The sequence below is a fragment of the Acomys minous genome, assembly GCF_964271855.1.
Source record: "Acomys minous genome assembly, chromosome: 11".
Taxonomy (NCBI): Eukaryota; Metazoa; Chordata; class Mammalia; order Rodentia; family Muridae; genus Acomys; species Acomys minous.
This window is the reverse complement of record NC_140492.1, coordinates 9,452,719-9,466,984: the sequence shown is the minus strand read 5'-3', so window position 1 is coordinate 9,466,984 and position 14,266 is coordinate 9,452,719. Positions and strand designations below refer to the sequence as shown.

The following is a 14,266-nucleotide window of genomic DNA, read 5'->3' as shown; positions in this document are numbered from 1 at the left end:
TGATAAATATGGGTCTATTTGCATTTTTCTACATATGGACATCCAGTTAGTCCAGCACCATTTGTTGAAGTTGCTATCATTTTTTCTATTGTATGAATTTGGCCTCTTCGTCAGAACTCAAGTACCATGGGTGTGTGTCTGGGTCTTCAGTTAGATTCCATTGGTCATCTATTTCTATGCCAGTACCATGCCATTTTATTACTGTTGTTCTATAGTACAGCTAGAGACTCCTCCAGAAGAGGAGGATTGTACAGGATTTCTTACATCATTCTGGGTTTTTTGTTTTTTCCATATGAAGTTGAGAATTGATCTTTCAACAAGCTGCTGAGGATTTAAAGAAAAGGGAACACTCCTCCATTGTTGGTGGGAGTGTAAACTTGTATAACTACTTTGGAAATCAATCTGTAACTTTCTCAGAAAATTGGGAATAGTGCTACCTCAGGACCTAGCTATACCACTCCTGGGCATATACCCGAAAAATGTTCCAGCATACAACAAGGACATTTGCTCAACTATGTTCATAGCAATTTTATTTATAACAGCCAGAATCTGGAAACAATCTAGATGTCTATCAATAGAAGAATGGATAAAGAAACTGTGGTAAATTTACACAATGGAATACTATTCAGCTATCAAAAACAAGGAAATCTTGAAATATGCCTAGACACAATGACCCTGAGTGACGAGATCCAGCCCCAGAAAGACGCACATGGTTTATATACATTTATAAGTGGTTATTGGCCCATCATTGAAGTCTTCTGGCTTCCATATGGCTTCTCAGCTGTGTGTGTGTGTGTGTGTGTGTGTGTGTGTGTGTGTGTGTGTGCGTGTGTGTGTGTGCGTGTGTGTGTGCGCACCCGTGCTGGCTCATGCATGTGCGCTCATGCACAAGCACAAAATATTCTATACATATGAAAGTATGAAGTGTCTATAAGCACAATTAGATAATAAAGATTCTTAAACTTTGCACTCAGATTTTCTGTGCTTAGTCCACCCACACACACACACATACACATACACGGGTACACACACACACAAACATATTTTTCATAATGTTACACAATATTATCTTTATTTTTCCTTCCTTCCTTTTTGTTGTTTATTCTAAATGAAAAACAGCACTTAGTTATTTGAATATTTTGTCCTCATTAATTCAAGCCAAAACCACAAAATTACAAATAAAACAAGTAAACAAGTAGGTTTTAGAATGTCACGTTTTACTTACTTGGATTTACCCATTTTTAAAAACTCTTTTGAGTCTAATATCCTATTGTGATGTGTTATCAATAAGATAAGCCTATGTGCTCCCAAGAAAATAAGATGTTGTGAAATTTCCCCTTTATCCCTGCAGAAATTCATAGAAGCAATAAATCAATATTAAATAACATAATAACATTGCATTGTACTGCCTCCTACACTCACCAACTTGTTACATATGTCACTCTTATTTATTAAGTAGTCTCTATCAATATTATGGATAAATAGTATTAATACTTGAAAAATTATATCTGTTACTATCTGTCAAAGAGTGGAATCCTCCAAGCGAGGCACTGGAATGTCATTTCCCTGTTGGAGTACAGTAAAGTAACTCATGCTGGCAACAGACTGAAAAAAGCGCACCCTGGCTGGGTGAAGACGGAATCTATTCCCGTGATTAACAAGCAAGTCTGACAGCATTGCTTGCTACTCATTTGTACCCATACTGAATTAATCTATGTTAATTAAAACAAAAATATTAAATAAAAAGAGGCTTAGAATATGAATATGAGAAGTCAGCAAATTCTTGTGAATCCATATGTCTCGATTGGATGAATTCGTGGACATATCTATTTTGAAGTGAAATGGCTTATTTGAAAGTGCTCAATAAACAAAACATAAAACAAGATCCAGAGAAAGAATTTTCTTAAACAAATAAGTAAATAAATGCAACATGTGCTGATTTCAGTAGAATAATTTATTGCAAATTAAACCAGAATATTCTATACATATCAAAGTAGGGACTGTCCTCAGTAATATAGATTCAATATTTGCTTTACTTAGTTAATCTTATGGTTTCAAGTGTTGATTTCCCATGCCAGCCATTCAGTAGAAGGTGGAGAATCCATATCCTCCATAGGAAAGCGGGCGCCTGTAGCCATATCTGTAGCCTCCATGCCCAGAGCCATATCCGTAACCTCTGTACCCAGAGCCATATCCATAGCCTCCATACCCAGAGCCATATCCATAGCCTCCATACCCAGAGCCATATCCATAGCCTCCATACCCAGAGCCATATCCATAGCCTCCATACCCAGAGCCATATCCATAGCCTCCATACCCAGAGCCATAGCCCAGTCTGCGGAAACTGCCACATCCACAGCCATAGCCATAGCCCAGGCCCCGGAAGCCTCCATAGCCATAGCCCAGTCCTCTAGAGTAGGTGTTGTAGTAACTCATGTTGCCAGAGATGGAGAAGTTGGTATGCTGTTCAAGGTAATATATTGAGCACAACTGTCCTGTGTGGGGCAAGTTTATATACCCTAGAAGAACATACGATATGTAATATGCATTCCCTCTCTTTGCATCATTTTCTTTAATTAAAATTACTTAAAACCACTCCTTATTACACTGTCTACTGACAAGAAGAGTTTACATTCATTAAACTATTGAACGTGCATAGCTGCCAAATTAGCATGGCCCTTAAAATTCCTCTCATCACATAATGAGAAGGAGTAGCTGCATCTTCAAAGTCTGGCTATACCAACTCCCTAATAGAACCACTCATAGCTGGCATGTTAGTGTGATCACACTTAACAATGTCTTGTTCTCAATTAAATCCATTCATGTCTGGGTGTTCTTAGATGTTTAACTTACAAATTAAATCAAAGGACTGTGTTCAATTTGAGGCTCTGCATTCTGTCATATCCTCAAAAAGTATTTTATTTCTTGGACTCTATAAAGAAAATTAGCTATCTGTTTGGGTTAGCCAGGAACATCGTATAAGGAAGTCAGAAGGCATTAATTCTGTGTTTGAACACTGAGGAATTCTAGATACGAAAAGAAGGTCTAGTTTTCTTTTGCCATTGTGAGGATATTATTGATCATTACAATTGCTATTTGTTTTACCCTCTGTATTTTTTTGGTTTTTGAAGTTGGTGTGCTAATGTTGATATTACATCTAAGGTTTACACTTGGTTTATTTGGTCCACTTTTATTAAGGTATATCTCTATAAGATTTGACCATGGTGTGAAAGAAAGGATTTAAGACGGAAATCAAAATAGGTTTAAATATCTGTTTCAAAAGTGGCTTTATGACTCACAAGCAGTTATCTCAGATTCTGACACTCTTCTCTGAACATCTGTGTAACGTGTGGCCAACAGGGGCCAGCATCCTATTGTCTACTTCTGACCTTACTTCAACTGCCATTTCTTTTTTTTTGTTGTTGTTGTTGTTAATTATTTTTACATATACATTTATATTACTACATATATATACTTATTCCATGTATCTGATATTTCTTTTGACTTTTTTCCTAGTAATTGACTTTATATTTGGGGCAGTTTTACATTTCAGGAAAAAAGATGATCATAAACATAATGTCCCTATAGCCAGCCCCCCACACACAATAGAGTCCTTCTCCAAATATTTTCTAATAACATTGCACATTTATCACAAAGGGTAGAGCAATTGTGATAGACCTCCATTGCCCTAACCTCACAGTCCAATCAGAGTTCATGTTTATAATTTGCATTTATATGGACTTTGACAACTTTATGGAATATAGAAAACATGAACTCAAATCATATTAAAATAGCTTCACTGAGCTAAAAGAAATCTCTTTTTTTTCATACAGTCTTTCCTCAGCCCACCTCCCAGTCTCCTGGAAAATACTGAGTTTTTATTGCTTATAGATGTTCATGGTTCTTTGTTTTTCATAGAATTATGTTGTCAGAGTCATATAGTATCAAAACTTTTTACCATGACTTCTTCATTTAGCTAAATACTTTTGTGAGTCTTCTACTTTTTTTCTTGACACGTTCCTGTTTTATCTCTGGATGTGAGTCTGTCTTATGAATATAACAGTTTGTCTATCCATTTACTCTTTAAAATACATGTTTATTGTTATCCAGATGTGTTAACCATGAAAACAACTTCAAGAAATCATTTGTTTTTAATTTCATGTGCACGTAAAATTTCAGATCATATGGTGAGAAATCAAGAAGGAAAATTTCTTAATTGCCTCGGAAGAGTGTGTTTAGTTTGGCATGAAATTGCCGAATAATCTTCCTACCACGCTGTACCCATTTCCATTCCTGGCCCATTGCTCTATACCTAGGTCAGCGTTTTGTGATGTTAGGGTTTGGAACTTACCTCATTCTAATGTAAGTTAATATCATTCTCAGAATATCCTCTCACATGTCAGTATGTTATGATAAGATAGATAATATAACATTTTGGAAACCATCTGCTTTTATTTAATATTATTCATTATTTTCTCTTACTTCTTGTATGTCCATTTTCTCTGTAGTGTTCCATGCACTCTATGCCTGTTCTGTACCTTTATCTACTGTGTTAGAGCCCTTATGTAAGTATTAAATAGATTCATGAGTCTAGTCCCTACCTGTAGGCATTCTGCCTCTCACTGGCTTACATAATTTACTAAATGTATATAAATATTCAGGATTTTTAAAAATGTTCAAATGACTACTGACTTGAAAAGAGCATAAAACCCTCAATGTATTTCATCTTCATTTTTTCTTAAATATAATGTATGAGGTGATGAGCTGCATAATAAACATTTAAGTATGACATTTGATGGATTGTTTATACTTGTCTCACTTATGAATTCCAACTCAGTCAGTGAACTGTATTCAACTGTGATCCAAAATAACAAATAGAAAAACACCAGAACCATCATAAATTTCAGATTATGTACACAATTTATGTACACAATTATGGATAACACCAACTATGATTCCACTCATTGTTGAATCTGCCATATTCCCTGGTCAGACTGTATGAGCTACACACCACTTAGCTGCTTACTCATCTCAGTCAGAGGAACAATAACTATGGAATCTCACCGTTCATCTTTGTGTGCCTAATGCCGTGTCGCAGTGCCAACATCATCCACCTAACTTTATTGCATGGGCAGGCACTCTGCGATCTCACATCCTCTAAATAAAGATGATAACAGTAATTTATTTTTAAAACAGAGACACTACCTTCATATGAAATTTAATAAATATTTCATAATTATAATTATTAATCCCTCTCTTATAAGAAGTGAATATAATTTTCCTATATATGACAAAGAAAACAATATTTAGAGAGTTTTACATGTAAAACTCCTCCTAATGTCTGGCTGTGGGACTCTGCATCTGCTCCCATCAGTTAAGGGATGAACTGTCTCTGCCTGTTTGATGATGGTTTGGCTGGGCTCCAGCAGGCAGGACAAACTGTGAGTCCAAAGCTTTGTAGTTGGTTTTGTGTCCCAGTCCTTCCACTTGAGGTGTTATCTGGTTACAGAAGATGGCCAGTTCATGCTCCTTGACCCCCCACTTATTAGGAGTCTTTGATAGGGTTACTTATGAAAGTTCCATGGAGTTTCCACTGCACTAGGTTTTTGCCACAGTTCTGAAATGCCTCCTGATTTCAGCCATTTCCTCTTTCTCTCCCCCAATCTGATCCCTCCTGCTCTCGACCCCATCTGTCTCCAGCCCACACTCAAATCTATTCTATTTCCTCTTACTAAGGAGATCTTTGTGCCCCGCCACATGTACACACACTTAAGGCCACCTTGTTACTTAGGCTCTGTGGGTCTGTGGACTGCAGTATGATTATCTTTTACTTTAGCACTAGCATCCATTTATAGGGAAGTATACATCATCTTTGTCTTTCAGGGTTGGGTTACCTCACTCAGGATGATTTTTTTCCTAGTCCCATCCATTTGTCTTCAGATTTAATGATGTCATTGTTTTAACAGCTGAGTAATGTTCATATGAATATCATATTTTTAAATTATTTATTTAATTAATTTATTCAGATTACATCCCAGTTGTTATCCCTCACTGGTATCTTCCCACTCTTCCCTCCCTCCCTCTTTTACCCTATTCCCCTCCCCTAAGTCTGTGACAGAAGGGGATCTCCTCCCCCATGATATGGTCACAGCCTATCAAGTCTCATCCTGGTAGCCTGCTTACTCTTCCTCTGAGTGCCATCAGGCCTCCAAACCAAGGAGGAATGGTCAAATATGGGGCACCAGAGTTCATGCCAGAGTCAGTCCCCACTATCCACACAGCTGTGGAGAATGTCCTGTTATTTGGCTAGATCTGAATCGGGTTCAAAGTTTACTGCATGCATTGCCCTTGGTTGGTGCAATAGTTTGAGCAGCCCCCACCCTGGGCCCTGATCTGCCTGTCATGATGTTCTTCTTGTAGGTTTCTAGGACCCTCTGGATCCTTCTATTTCCCAATTCTTCCATACTTCATGATCATGTATTTTACTCATTTCTAGCTGGGTTTGGAATGTCCTATCATGACTTACAGGAGATACTTCCAGGGAGATCTTAATAGTTTCTGATATGACTATTTCTCAGAATGATATTGATCACTTTAAAATGATGTCTATGTAATAAGTAGATTTCTTTTAATTTTGCTAGTATATTATTTAAAGGAGAGAGATAGAGAGACAGAGTAGAGAGAGAGAGACAGAGAGCGAGACAAGAGAGAGAGAGAGAGAGAGAGAGAGAGAGAGAGAGAGAGAGAGGAGCATGCATAGGCCATGACTGGTGAGGAAGATCAGAGGAGTCTCAATGAGCTGGCATTAGAACTTGTTGATGGTTCTGGGACCCACGAAGGGCAACAGTGAGGGAGCTGGTCCACTAGAGAGAATTTTTTATTCCCCTATCGTTGTAAAGAGTGTGAATTTTCTGAAAGTGAAAGTATTCAGACCTTTAAACCAAATACAGCCAAGCCATCACCCTCATCCCTTTCTCCTCCCACTTTCTCTCAGACACTGCCAGGTATCTCTGGGCAGAGCAGATGTCACCATGGCAGAGCTATTCTTCTTTGAGGACTGATGATCCTGTGATACATTTCATCTAAGGCAAGTGAAATCTTTTCTCAGAGAATAAATGTTTCCTACAGCTTACAGATTTAATGTGCCCTACATTAATATGATCTTAAGTCAGTGCAATCTGACAGTTGTTGGAATAAATATGATAAAATGCTATTATGCTAGGAGTGACAAATGCCCTTTTGAAGAGTCTTTGCTATCCAAGAAATTACGAAGCAAGTTTTATGTCACACCAACTTCAGATCTTTTGGCTGTTAAAAAAAAAGTAATTTAAGAAATTGAGAGTGTGAAAGTTTCCCTCTATGTAAGCACACATCAGAGTCAGTCTAGATTTTACCTCAAATCCCAGAAATCCTATCTGAAACTGCTCAAGGTTCAGAGTGTGCCTGCCTGCATGTTTCACCTGATCAGCAGACTTCTTCCTTGAGTTCTTCATCTGCACGTGTGTGACTCCCCTTTTCTTTACTCTGTCAGCTTCCTCTCTTCTTCCTTGTCTCCCAGTGCCCACCAGGCACACGCAGGGAAGAGGATAACCGTACCCTGCATTCTCCCTTTGGTTTCCTTTCACCTTCAGCCAGTGCCTTTGTCTATCTGTTTCACTTTGCCCTGATTGGTCTCCCTTTCTCTCTGTTCATGGCCTCCCCATCTCAAATAACTGTGACCTACTCCTTACCTTTAGGGTTACTAATTCAGCAACACACTATTTGCAAAATCATATGCCTGATCCTAGGCACTGCATAACACCTTAAATTTAGGTTGCCTCAGGGCTTACGAAATGAAGACATTATGCTGAAGTGACACCGAATTAAGAAGTATATGTGAAAAGGTAAGGTAAGGCCCCATTAGACTCTCAGGGCCCTACACCAGTAGCCAATAGGGCCTGAGACTGCCCTTCACTGTTGTTAATCTCACGTAGTTCCTTTATACATGGTTTTTTATGACTTTCTGCATGTTTGTTGTTTTGTTTTGTTTTAGATTGTAAATGTTTTACCAAAAGCAAATTTCCAGTAATGAATGGCTATGTTCTTATAAATAATTAACTAAGAATTTTAAAACTAGAATTTTAGATTCCACTGAACTTTATCAATTGGTTAGTTATTTACATATTTAAATCATTGAAAACATATTACTAATGACCCCACCACAGACTGAAAGAATTCAATATAACATATACATTCAGTTCTGGAACAAGTACATACCTATATAGAACAAGAAAAAAATGAAATATAGCCAGGTGTTGTGGCACACGCCTTTAATCTTAGCACTCAGGGAAGTAGAACCAAGTTCAAGATGAGCCTGGTCTAAAGTGAGTTCAGGACAGCCAAGTCTACACAGAAAAACCCTGTCTTGATAAAAAAAAAACTCACTTTGGCAACACCATAAATAAAAGTTCTTTCAAGATGTTATAGATCTGAGTATAATAATTTTTTAAATGTTGCAATTTTTATAACACAATGTTCAAATCACTGAACATAAAATAAAAATTACAAATAAGTCAAATACTGAGAGGAAAGCATGCCAGATTTGTACAAACTAAAAGCATGACATTAAATGTCTCAAGAGAAAGTGAAACGTATTTCAGAATCATAACGATAATGTAAATGAAAGCGACATTTTCTAGTGCTTTTTGTCGACAGAAGTAATAGAAAAATTTAAAGTAATGTTTTCTATACCCTGCCAACTGTGATTTATGTTAATATGTGTTTTTACAGGATTTCCCGTTAAAGCAACTCTAAAATCTTTCTAACATAGAGGGTTGCATTCTAAGCATGCATAGTGGCTAAGTCTGTAATCCTACACCTGGAGAGGCCAACAGTGAGAATGGTGAGTTTGGGGCCAGATGGGAGAAAACACCAACATCTAGGCAGGTCAGGACTGGATACAACCAGACCCCACCATAAAGAAGGTACAGAACTAGGTCAGTTTTCAAATGACTATCCAGAGTTATGACTGATTTTCAATTTCAGCCCGTGTAAAATTGTCAAGAAAACGCACTCAAGCTTGCAGTACAAAGAGTCCTACACCAACCCATTTGTTAACTGACAACATAAAATCATAAAATTAACAACAAATGCTGTTGAAAATATTCCAAAAGCTCTGGGTAATACGTAGATGGTATTATGCATATCCTACATCAAGACAGCTAGTTAAAAGAGAATAAATATTAAGGAGTTTCTGGTATGATTCCTAGAATTTAGCTCAGTGATACAGTATGAAGCTTCATGTAGCTCCTTGATATATATTTCCTTGTAATGATATAGAATGGTATAAGTATAAACTAGAAGTCACATGACCAAATAAATTAATTTTGAGACTATTTATAACTAGAAATCAGATTTTATAGAATTCAAAAATCATCGCTATAAAATAGCACTCACATCAATATAATTTGCACTGAGACTTTAGCAAGTCTTGTGTCATATTAAATGTCTTTTGACTACCTTCAGTGATGATTGATGTTTCCTGGGACTGGAAGTCAGTAAATGAGCCACAGGGAAAGACCAGCTGTAGGTTTCCGTCTCTTGAACTTTAGCTGTGATATTTATCTTTCAGTGACTTAATAAGAATAAATTGTATCCCCAGAAGAAAAACAACCGCCTTCATCCCAAATGCTATAAGAGGGATGAACAATAAGACATATGACTAACGTTAGGACCACATTGCAAAGCCACATTAAACACGTTTAATGGAAAATGATTATAGAGATATTTCCCAATGTAAAATATATTACAAAATTTTCAGATGAAAAATGACTATCCTGAGAGTGAAAGGAGAAATAACTGTTGTGGTAGAATATCCAATATTTATAGAATAACTCTAAATTACTATTGAACAGCTGTATGTTCACCGACAGCTCTTAAATCTTATGCCAACAAGCTTGTAAAGTGCATAATTCATCTTCTTTGCTTGCTGTAAGTGGGAGATAGATTAGACACAATGAGACCTCAGAGACTCTAGTTTTGTTTTTTTGTTTGTTTGATTGTTGTTGTTGTTGTTTTGGATCATTCTCTCTACGATCTTATATCTTGCCTTTGTGACAGAGACCAAAGGTCCACTACCTTACAGTAGAAAACTAAGTGAAATATCAGTTTCTCAAAGCACCAACTCAAGTCACAGCTACATCTAGAGAAAGTGCCACGTCACAGACATGCTTATACCATGATCACTTACTTCTCAAAGTCGCATCTCAGGTCTCCAGTAGATGCCACAATAACTCACTGTATAGAAATGAGGTTTGAAATTGTAAAATATTTTAGCTTCTGCAGTGATGATGGGGTCTGTCTTTGATACTCTATATAGAATATTTACATATGTAAAATTATATATATAATATATATAACATTATATATTATATATAATATTATGTAATACATAATATATTATATATATTATTCTATATATAATATTCTATATTCTATATATTATATATATTATATATATAATATTTCTGAAAATATCAGTAATTCATTTTAGCAATACATGATAATTTGGCCTCATCACTATTAAAGAAGGTCAATCAACATTTTACTACTTGTTCTTACCTGTTTTAGTTCTATTTACAAGATATTCTTTTGAGTACACATTGGTAACTCCATGTCCTACAGGGCTTCCAGATGCTATACTTCTTAATAATATTTCATGTATTTTTCCTTCTACATATTTCCTTCATACATATTAGGAAGGCTCTTAACCTTCCTAAGGCTGCAACCCTTTAATATAGTTCCTTATGTTGTGGTTACCTCCCAACCATAAAATTATTCTATTGCTATTTCATAACTGTAATTTTGCTACTTTTATAAATCAAAATTTAAATATCTTAATGTAGGGTTTTTGATATTTGACACCCAAAGGAATCAAAAACCACAGGTTGAAATCCACTGTTCTAAATACTGAATATCAACACATAAAGTGCCATGAATTTATAAACTGGATTCTGAAATAAGATTTTGTTCTCACTGAATGAGTGGTATTCAAAGGAGGGAAAAACAAAATCAATTTGAAGGACTCACTTAAAACTTAGTTATCTTTGGAATTCTTCTACTATTTATCTTATTACAGTTTATTTTTACTTGGTTCTAAGCACAATTAAGCTTCCATTAAATTATATATATATATATATATATATATATATATATATATATATATATATAGTGTGTGCGTGTGTGTGTGTGTGTGTGTGTTTATGTATACATTACATCGCTACATAATAATATCTGGTAGGCTCTATACTGAATTTATTTTCTGTCCATTAGGAATCTACTACAGAACAAGTGTTCAGGAAGCCACCAAATGATGAATGACCTTAATTAATTCTCTTACATGCATATATCCTCAATACCTCACAGCCAAGTGTTTTAGCCACTTGGAGGCAGTAAGAGTTGGCTTTCTTAGAAGTTCACTAAAGCCCATAAAATTAATTTTTACTTAAACTTGCAGTTCCCTTTTATTTCCAATTCCTTATACATCATAGTGGGGAGTCAAATTTTCATTAAAAGTTTTCCTAAATCTGCTAATATAGCAAAACAGAATTATCTTAATATGGCAATGTTTCCATTTGCTGTATGTCACACCAAAAAAGAGTCTAGAACACATTTGGAAGCAAAAATTAATATTGTTGTTACTTCTGTTCAAAGACAAAGACAAAGAAAAAATTGTCAATGTTTATGGGGATCTCAAGTACTATAAAAATCAGCTAGCACAATAAAAATTCAAAGAGCAGTGAAGTAGTTAAGAATTTGATGGATAAATCTTAGTTTCACTGTGGAATCCGGAGACGCAGTCTCTGGTCTGATGCTTCTATGGCCATCAATGGCAGGGTTCTGAGAACCTGTTACAGAGTAAAAAACTGCATTAGAAAAGCAAGCAGAGTCAGAACTGAGAGGTATCATCTGTTTACAGGAGCCAGAAATACACGAGTCATCTAGGAGAAATCATATCTAAGTTTTTCACAATCAAAATCACAGTCCATGTGTTAAAAGCATGCACCAAAGCTAAGTCTGGCTAGGCTGGAGGGGACGAACCTGGAAACAGTGAGAACTGAAGGCGTCCACTGTGGACTCAGCTGAGACTCCTGTCCTCTTGCTATCAGTGTTTGAGTGTTTGGGCAAAGTTTGTCCGAGTTTCCCTAAACAATGGCCAACACTTGGTGAAAGACTTTTCACTTCCTCAGAGAGCAAGAACCAAGTCGTTTGATATACTTCAAGTTCATTCAAATACAAGGAAAAAAAGACATCTAAACTCTTCTTCTCTTAATTAGAAGAGATCCAATTAAGGAGGCTTACATTTTTATTTTGATTTGCCTGCTGAGCTTGTTTCCATGAAACCTATTTGTCCCTTCATGAGGAACGTCGATGACTCTGTAAATTCAGGAGTGACTTAACCTCTCAGTCTCCTCTGCAGCAGGCTTCTGAGCATAACCATGCCTCCCATTGCATCATCTCACATATGCCTCTCAGCCTTTGTGAATTCAGGTGTGACTTAGCCTCTCAGTCTCCTCTGAAGCAGGCTTCTCAGCATAACCATGCCTCCCATTGCATCATCTCAGGTTGCCTCTCAGCTCAGTCCTTTCCTTGTCGTTTATCTTTCACTTAATCAAACGATTCTCTTTTCAAAATATTCTATATGCTAACATTTTAGTCCTTGACAAACTGCAGTGGCGATGACAGGGGTCCCTCTAGATCATAATGATGGTGGAAAAGTCCTATAAGCTAGTGATTTCAAACCATCACAACATCCTAACACGGCATACTGCCCTTCTGTCTATGTCACGACGGGAGGCTGGTGAGTAACTTCTCTGCACTTCCGGTCCTGTAAAACCACAGCCACGTGATAATGTACAACATGAAAGCCCTGACTATGAGAAAATGACTACCTCATAGATGTATCGATATACAATTCTATAATTTATGTCCTCAGTTTAGAGAGCATTCCAAAGTGCCCAAAATATCTATATTAAAAGAGCATGTCATGTGACAGCAGCAGCAGCAGCATGATGCAACGTACGCTTCTGACTCCTTGGTTGCATCATTTTTTTACTCTAGTGCTTGCTTTAACTTTGTGTTATTTTGTTTGTTGTGGCCTCTAAGCATATGGAATCTCAACCGGTATTTGTCAGTAGATGAACATGATATGACTTACCATGAAACAAAATTTAAAGTCACTAGGGACTACAGAGGTAGAAAATCTGTGATGTTTATTGACAGTCATCCATTTCCAATTTCACTATAGTGACAATCTTGAATAGCAGCAGCAAGGCAGAAAAAAAATGATGAAAAAAATTGCTTCATGGAGAATGATGAGATTAACAAAATTTGTGAAGGACTCTGCCCAGGTAAAGAGAAACTTTTTAATGACCTGGGTTAACGACCATGTGCAGGACCATATGCTTCTCAGACCCATAATAACAATAGCCAAACAAAATTTGGTTGTAACCAATGAAAATAGTTACATAACTTTCCCCTTCCCTTTACTCCCTCCATCATCCCCAGCTACCCTCACTTAAAGCACTCCCATGCCCCCCACCTCTCCAATGGAAAGCCTCTTTTGAATATATATCTGTATATATCTAAATAGATATAGATATGTGTGTATGCTCAAATATAAATATATAAACACAACCTGCTTACTCTGATTTTTTTGTGTGTGTGAATATGGTTTAAAGATTGGCCATTCTGCCTTGGGAAACCTATAAATGGGCCCTATCCATAGAGGAAGCTAATTCTCCTTCTTCTAGAAGGAGCTGCTGCAGTTCTTTGTCTAGCCACGAGGATCTATGCACTTTTCTCCCCTCCATGTGAACGTGTATATCAATGTTGCCTTTGTTCCTGTGTTGTTTATGCAGCCATTTCTAGGGGACATTGTGTCACAGCAGAGCCCCTGGCATTCGGGTTCTTCTAATCTTCCTACCTGCTCTTTTGTGTTGTTCTTTGAGCCACAGATGTAGGCACCATGGAGCTGGACATCCCATCCTCTGTTGATCTCTGTACTGTGTCCAGTATGTCACAGTGTTCTATGATCATCATATCTTACTCTAAAGAGAAGCTTCTTTGACATGTGGTGGTAGCTACCATTATCTATGAGTTTAAAATAAGATTAGAAATTTTCTGGGGAACTATGTTGGTCTATTAAATGAGGGGATTCTTTTCTAAGTTTCATGACCTCTCTAGACCAAAAAAAGTTGGCTAGATTTCCAGCACCAAGCATGTTTTT

The 14,266-nt window shown here is 36.8% G+C and overlaps 1 protein-coding gene across 2 annotated transcripts; it reads right to left on the bottom strand.

Moving 5' to 3' along the window:
* Nucleotides 1–1,935: 1,935 nt before the first annotated feature.
* On the bottom strand, nucleotides 1,936–2,498 carry LOC311608609 (keratin-associated protein 19-4-like). Of its 2 annotated transcripts, XM_084801164.1 has the most exons (2): nucleotides 2,202–2,498; nucleotides 1,936–2,147 (listed from the first exon to the last, which is right to left on the bottom strand). In XM_084801164.1, exons 1-2 carry the CDS (start codon nucleotides 2,434–2,436, stop codon nucleotides 2,083–2,085), a joined length of 300 nt encoding a protein of 99 aa, XP_084657290.1. In that variant the 5' UTR covers nucleotides 2,437–2,498; the 3' UTR covers nucleotides 1,936–2,082. The 2 variants fall into 2 exon arrangements, with proteins under 2 accessions (XP_084657290.1, XP_084657289.1); XM_084801163.1 differs by having other exon boundaries at nucleotides 1,936–2,497.
* Between the last annotated feature and the right edge of the window lie 11,768 nt (nucleotides 2,499–14,266).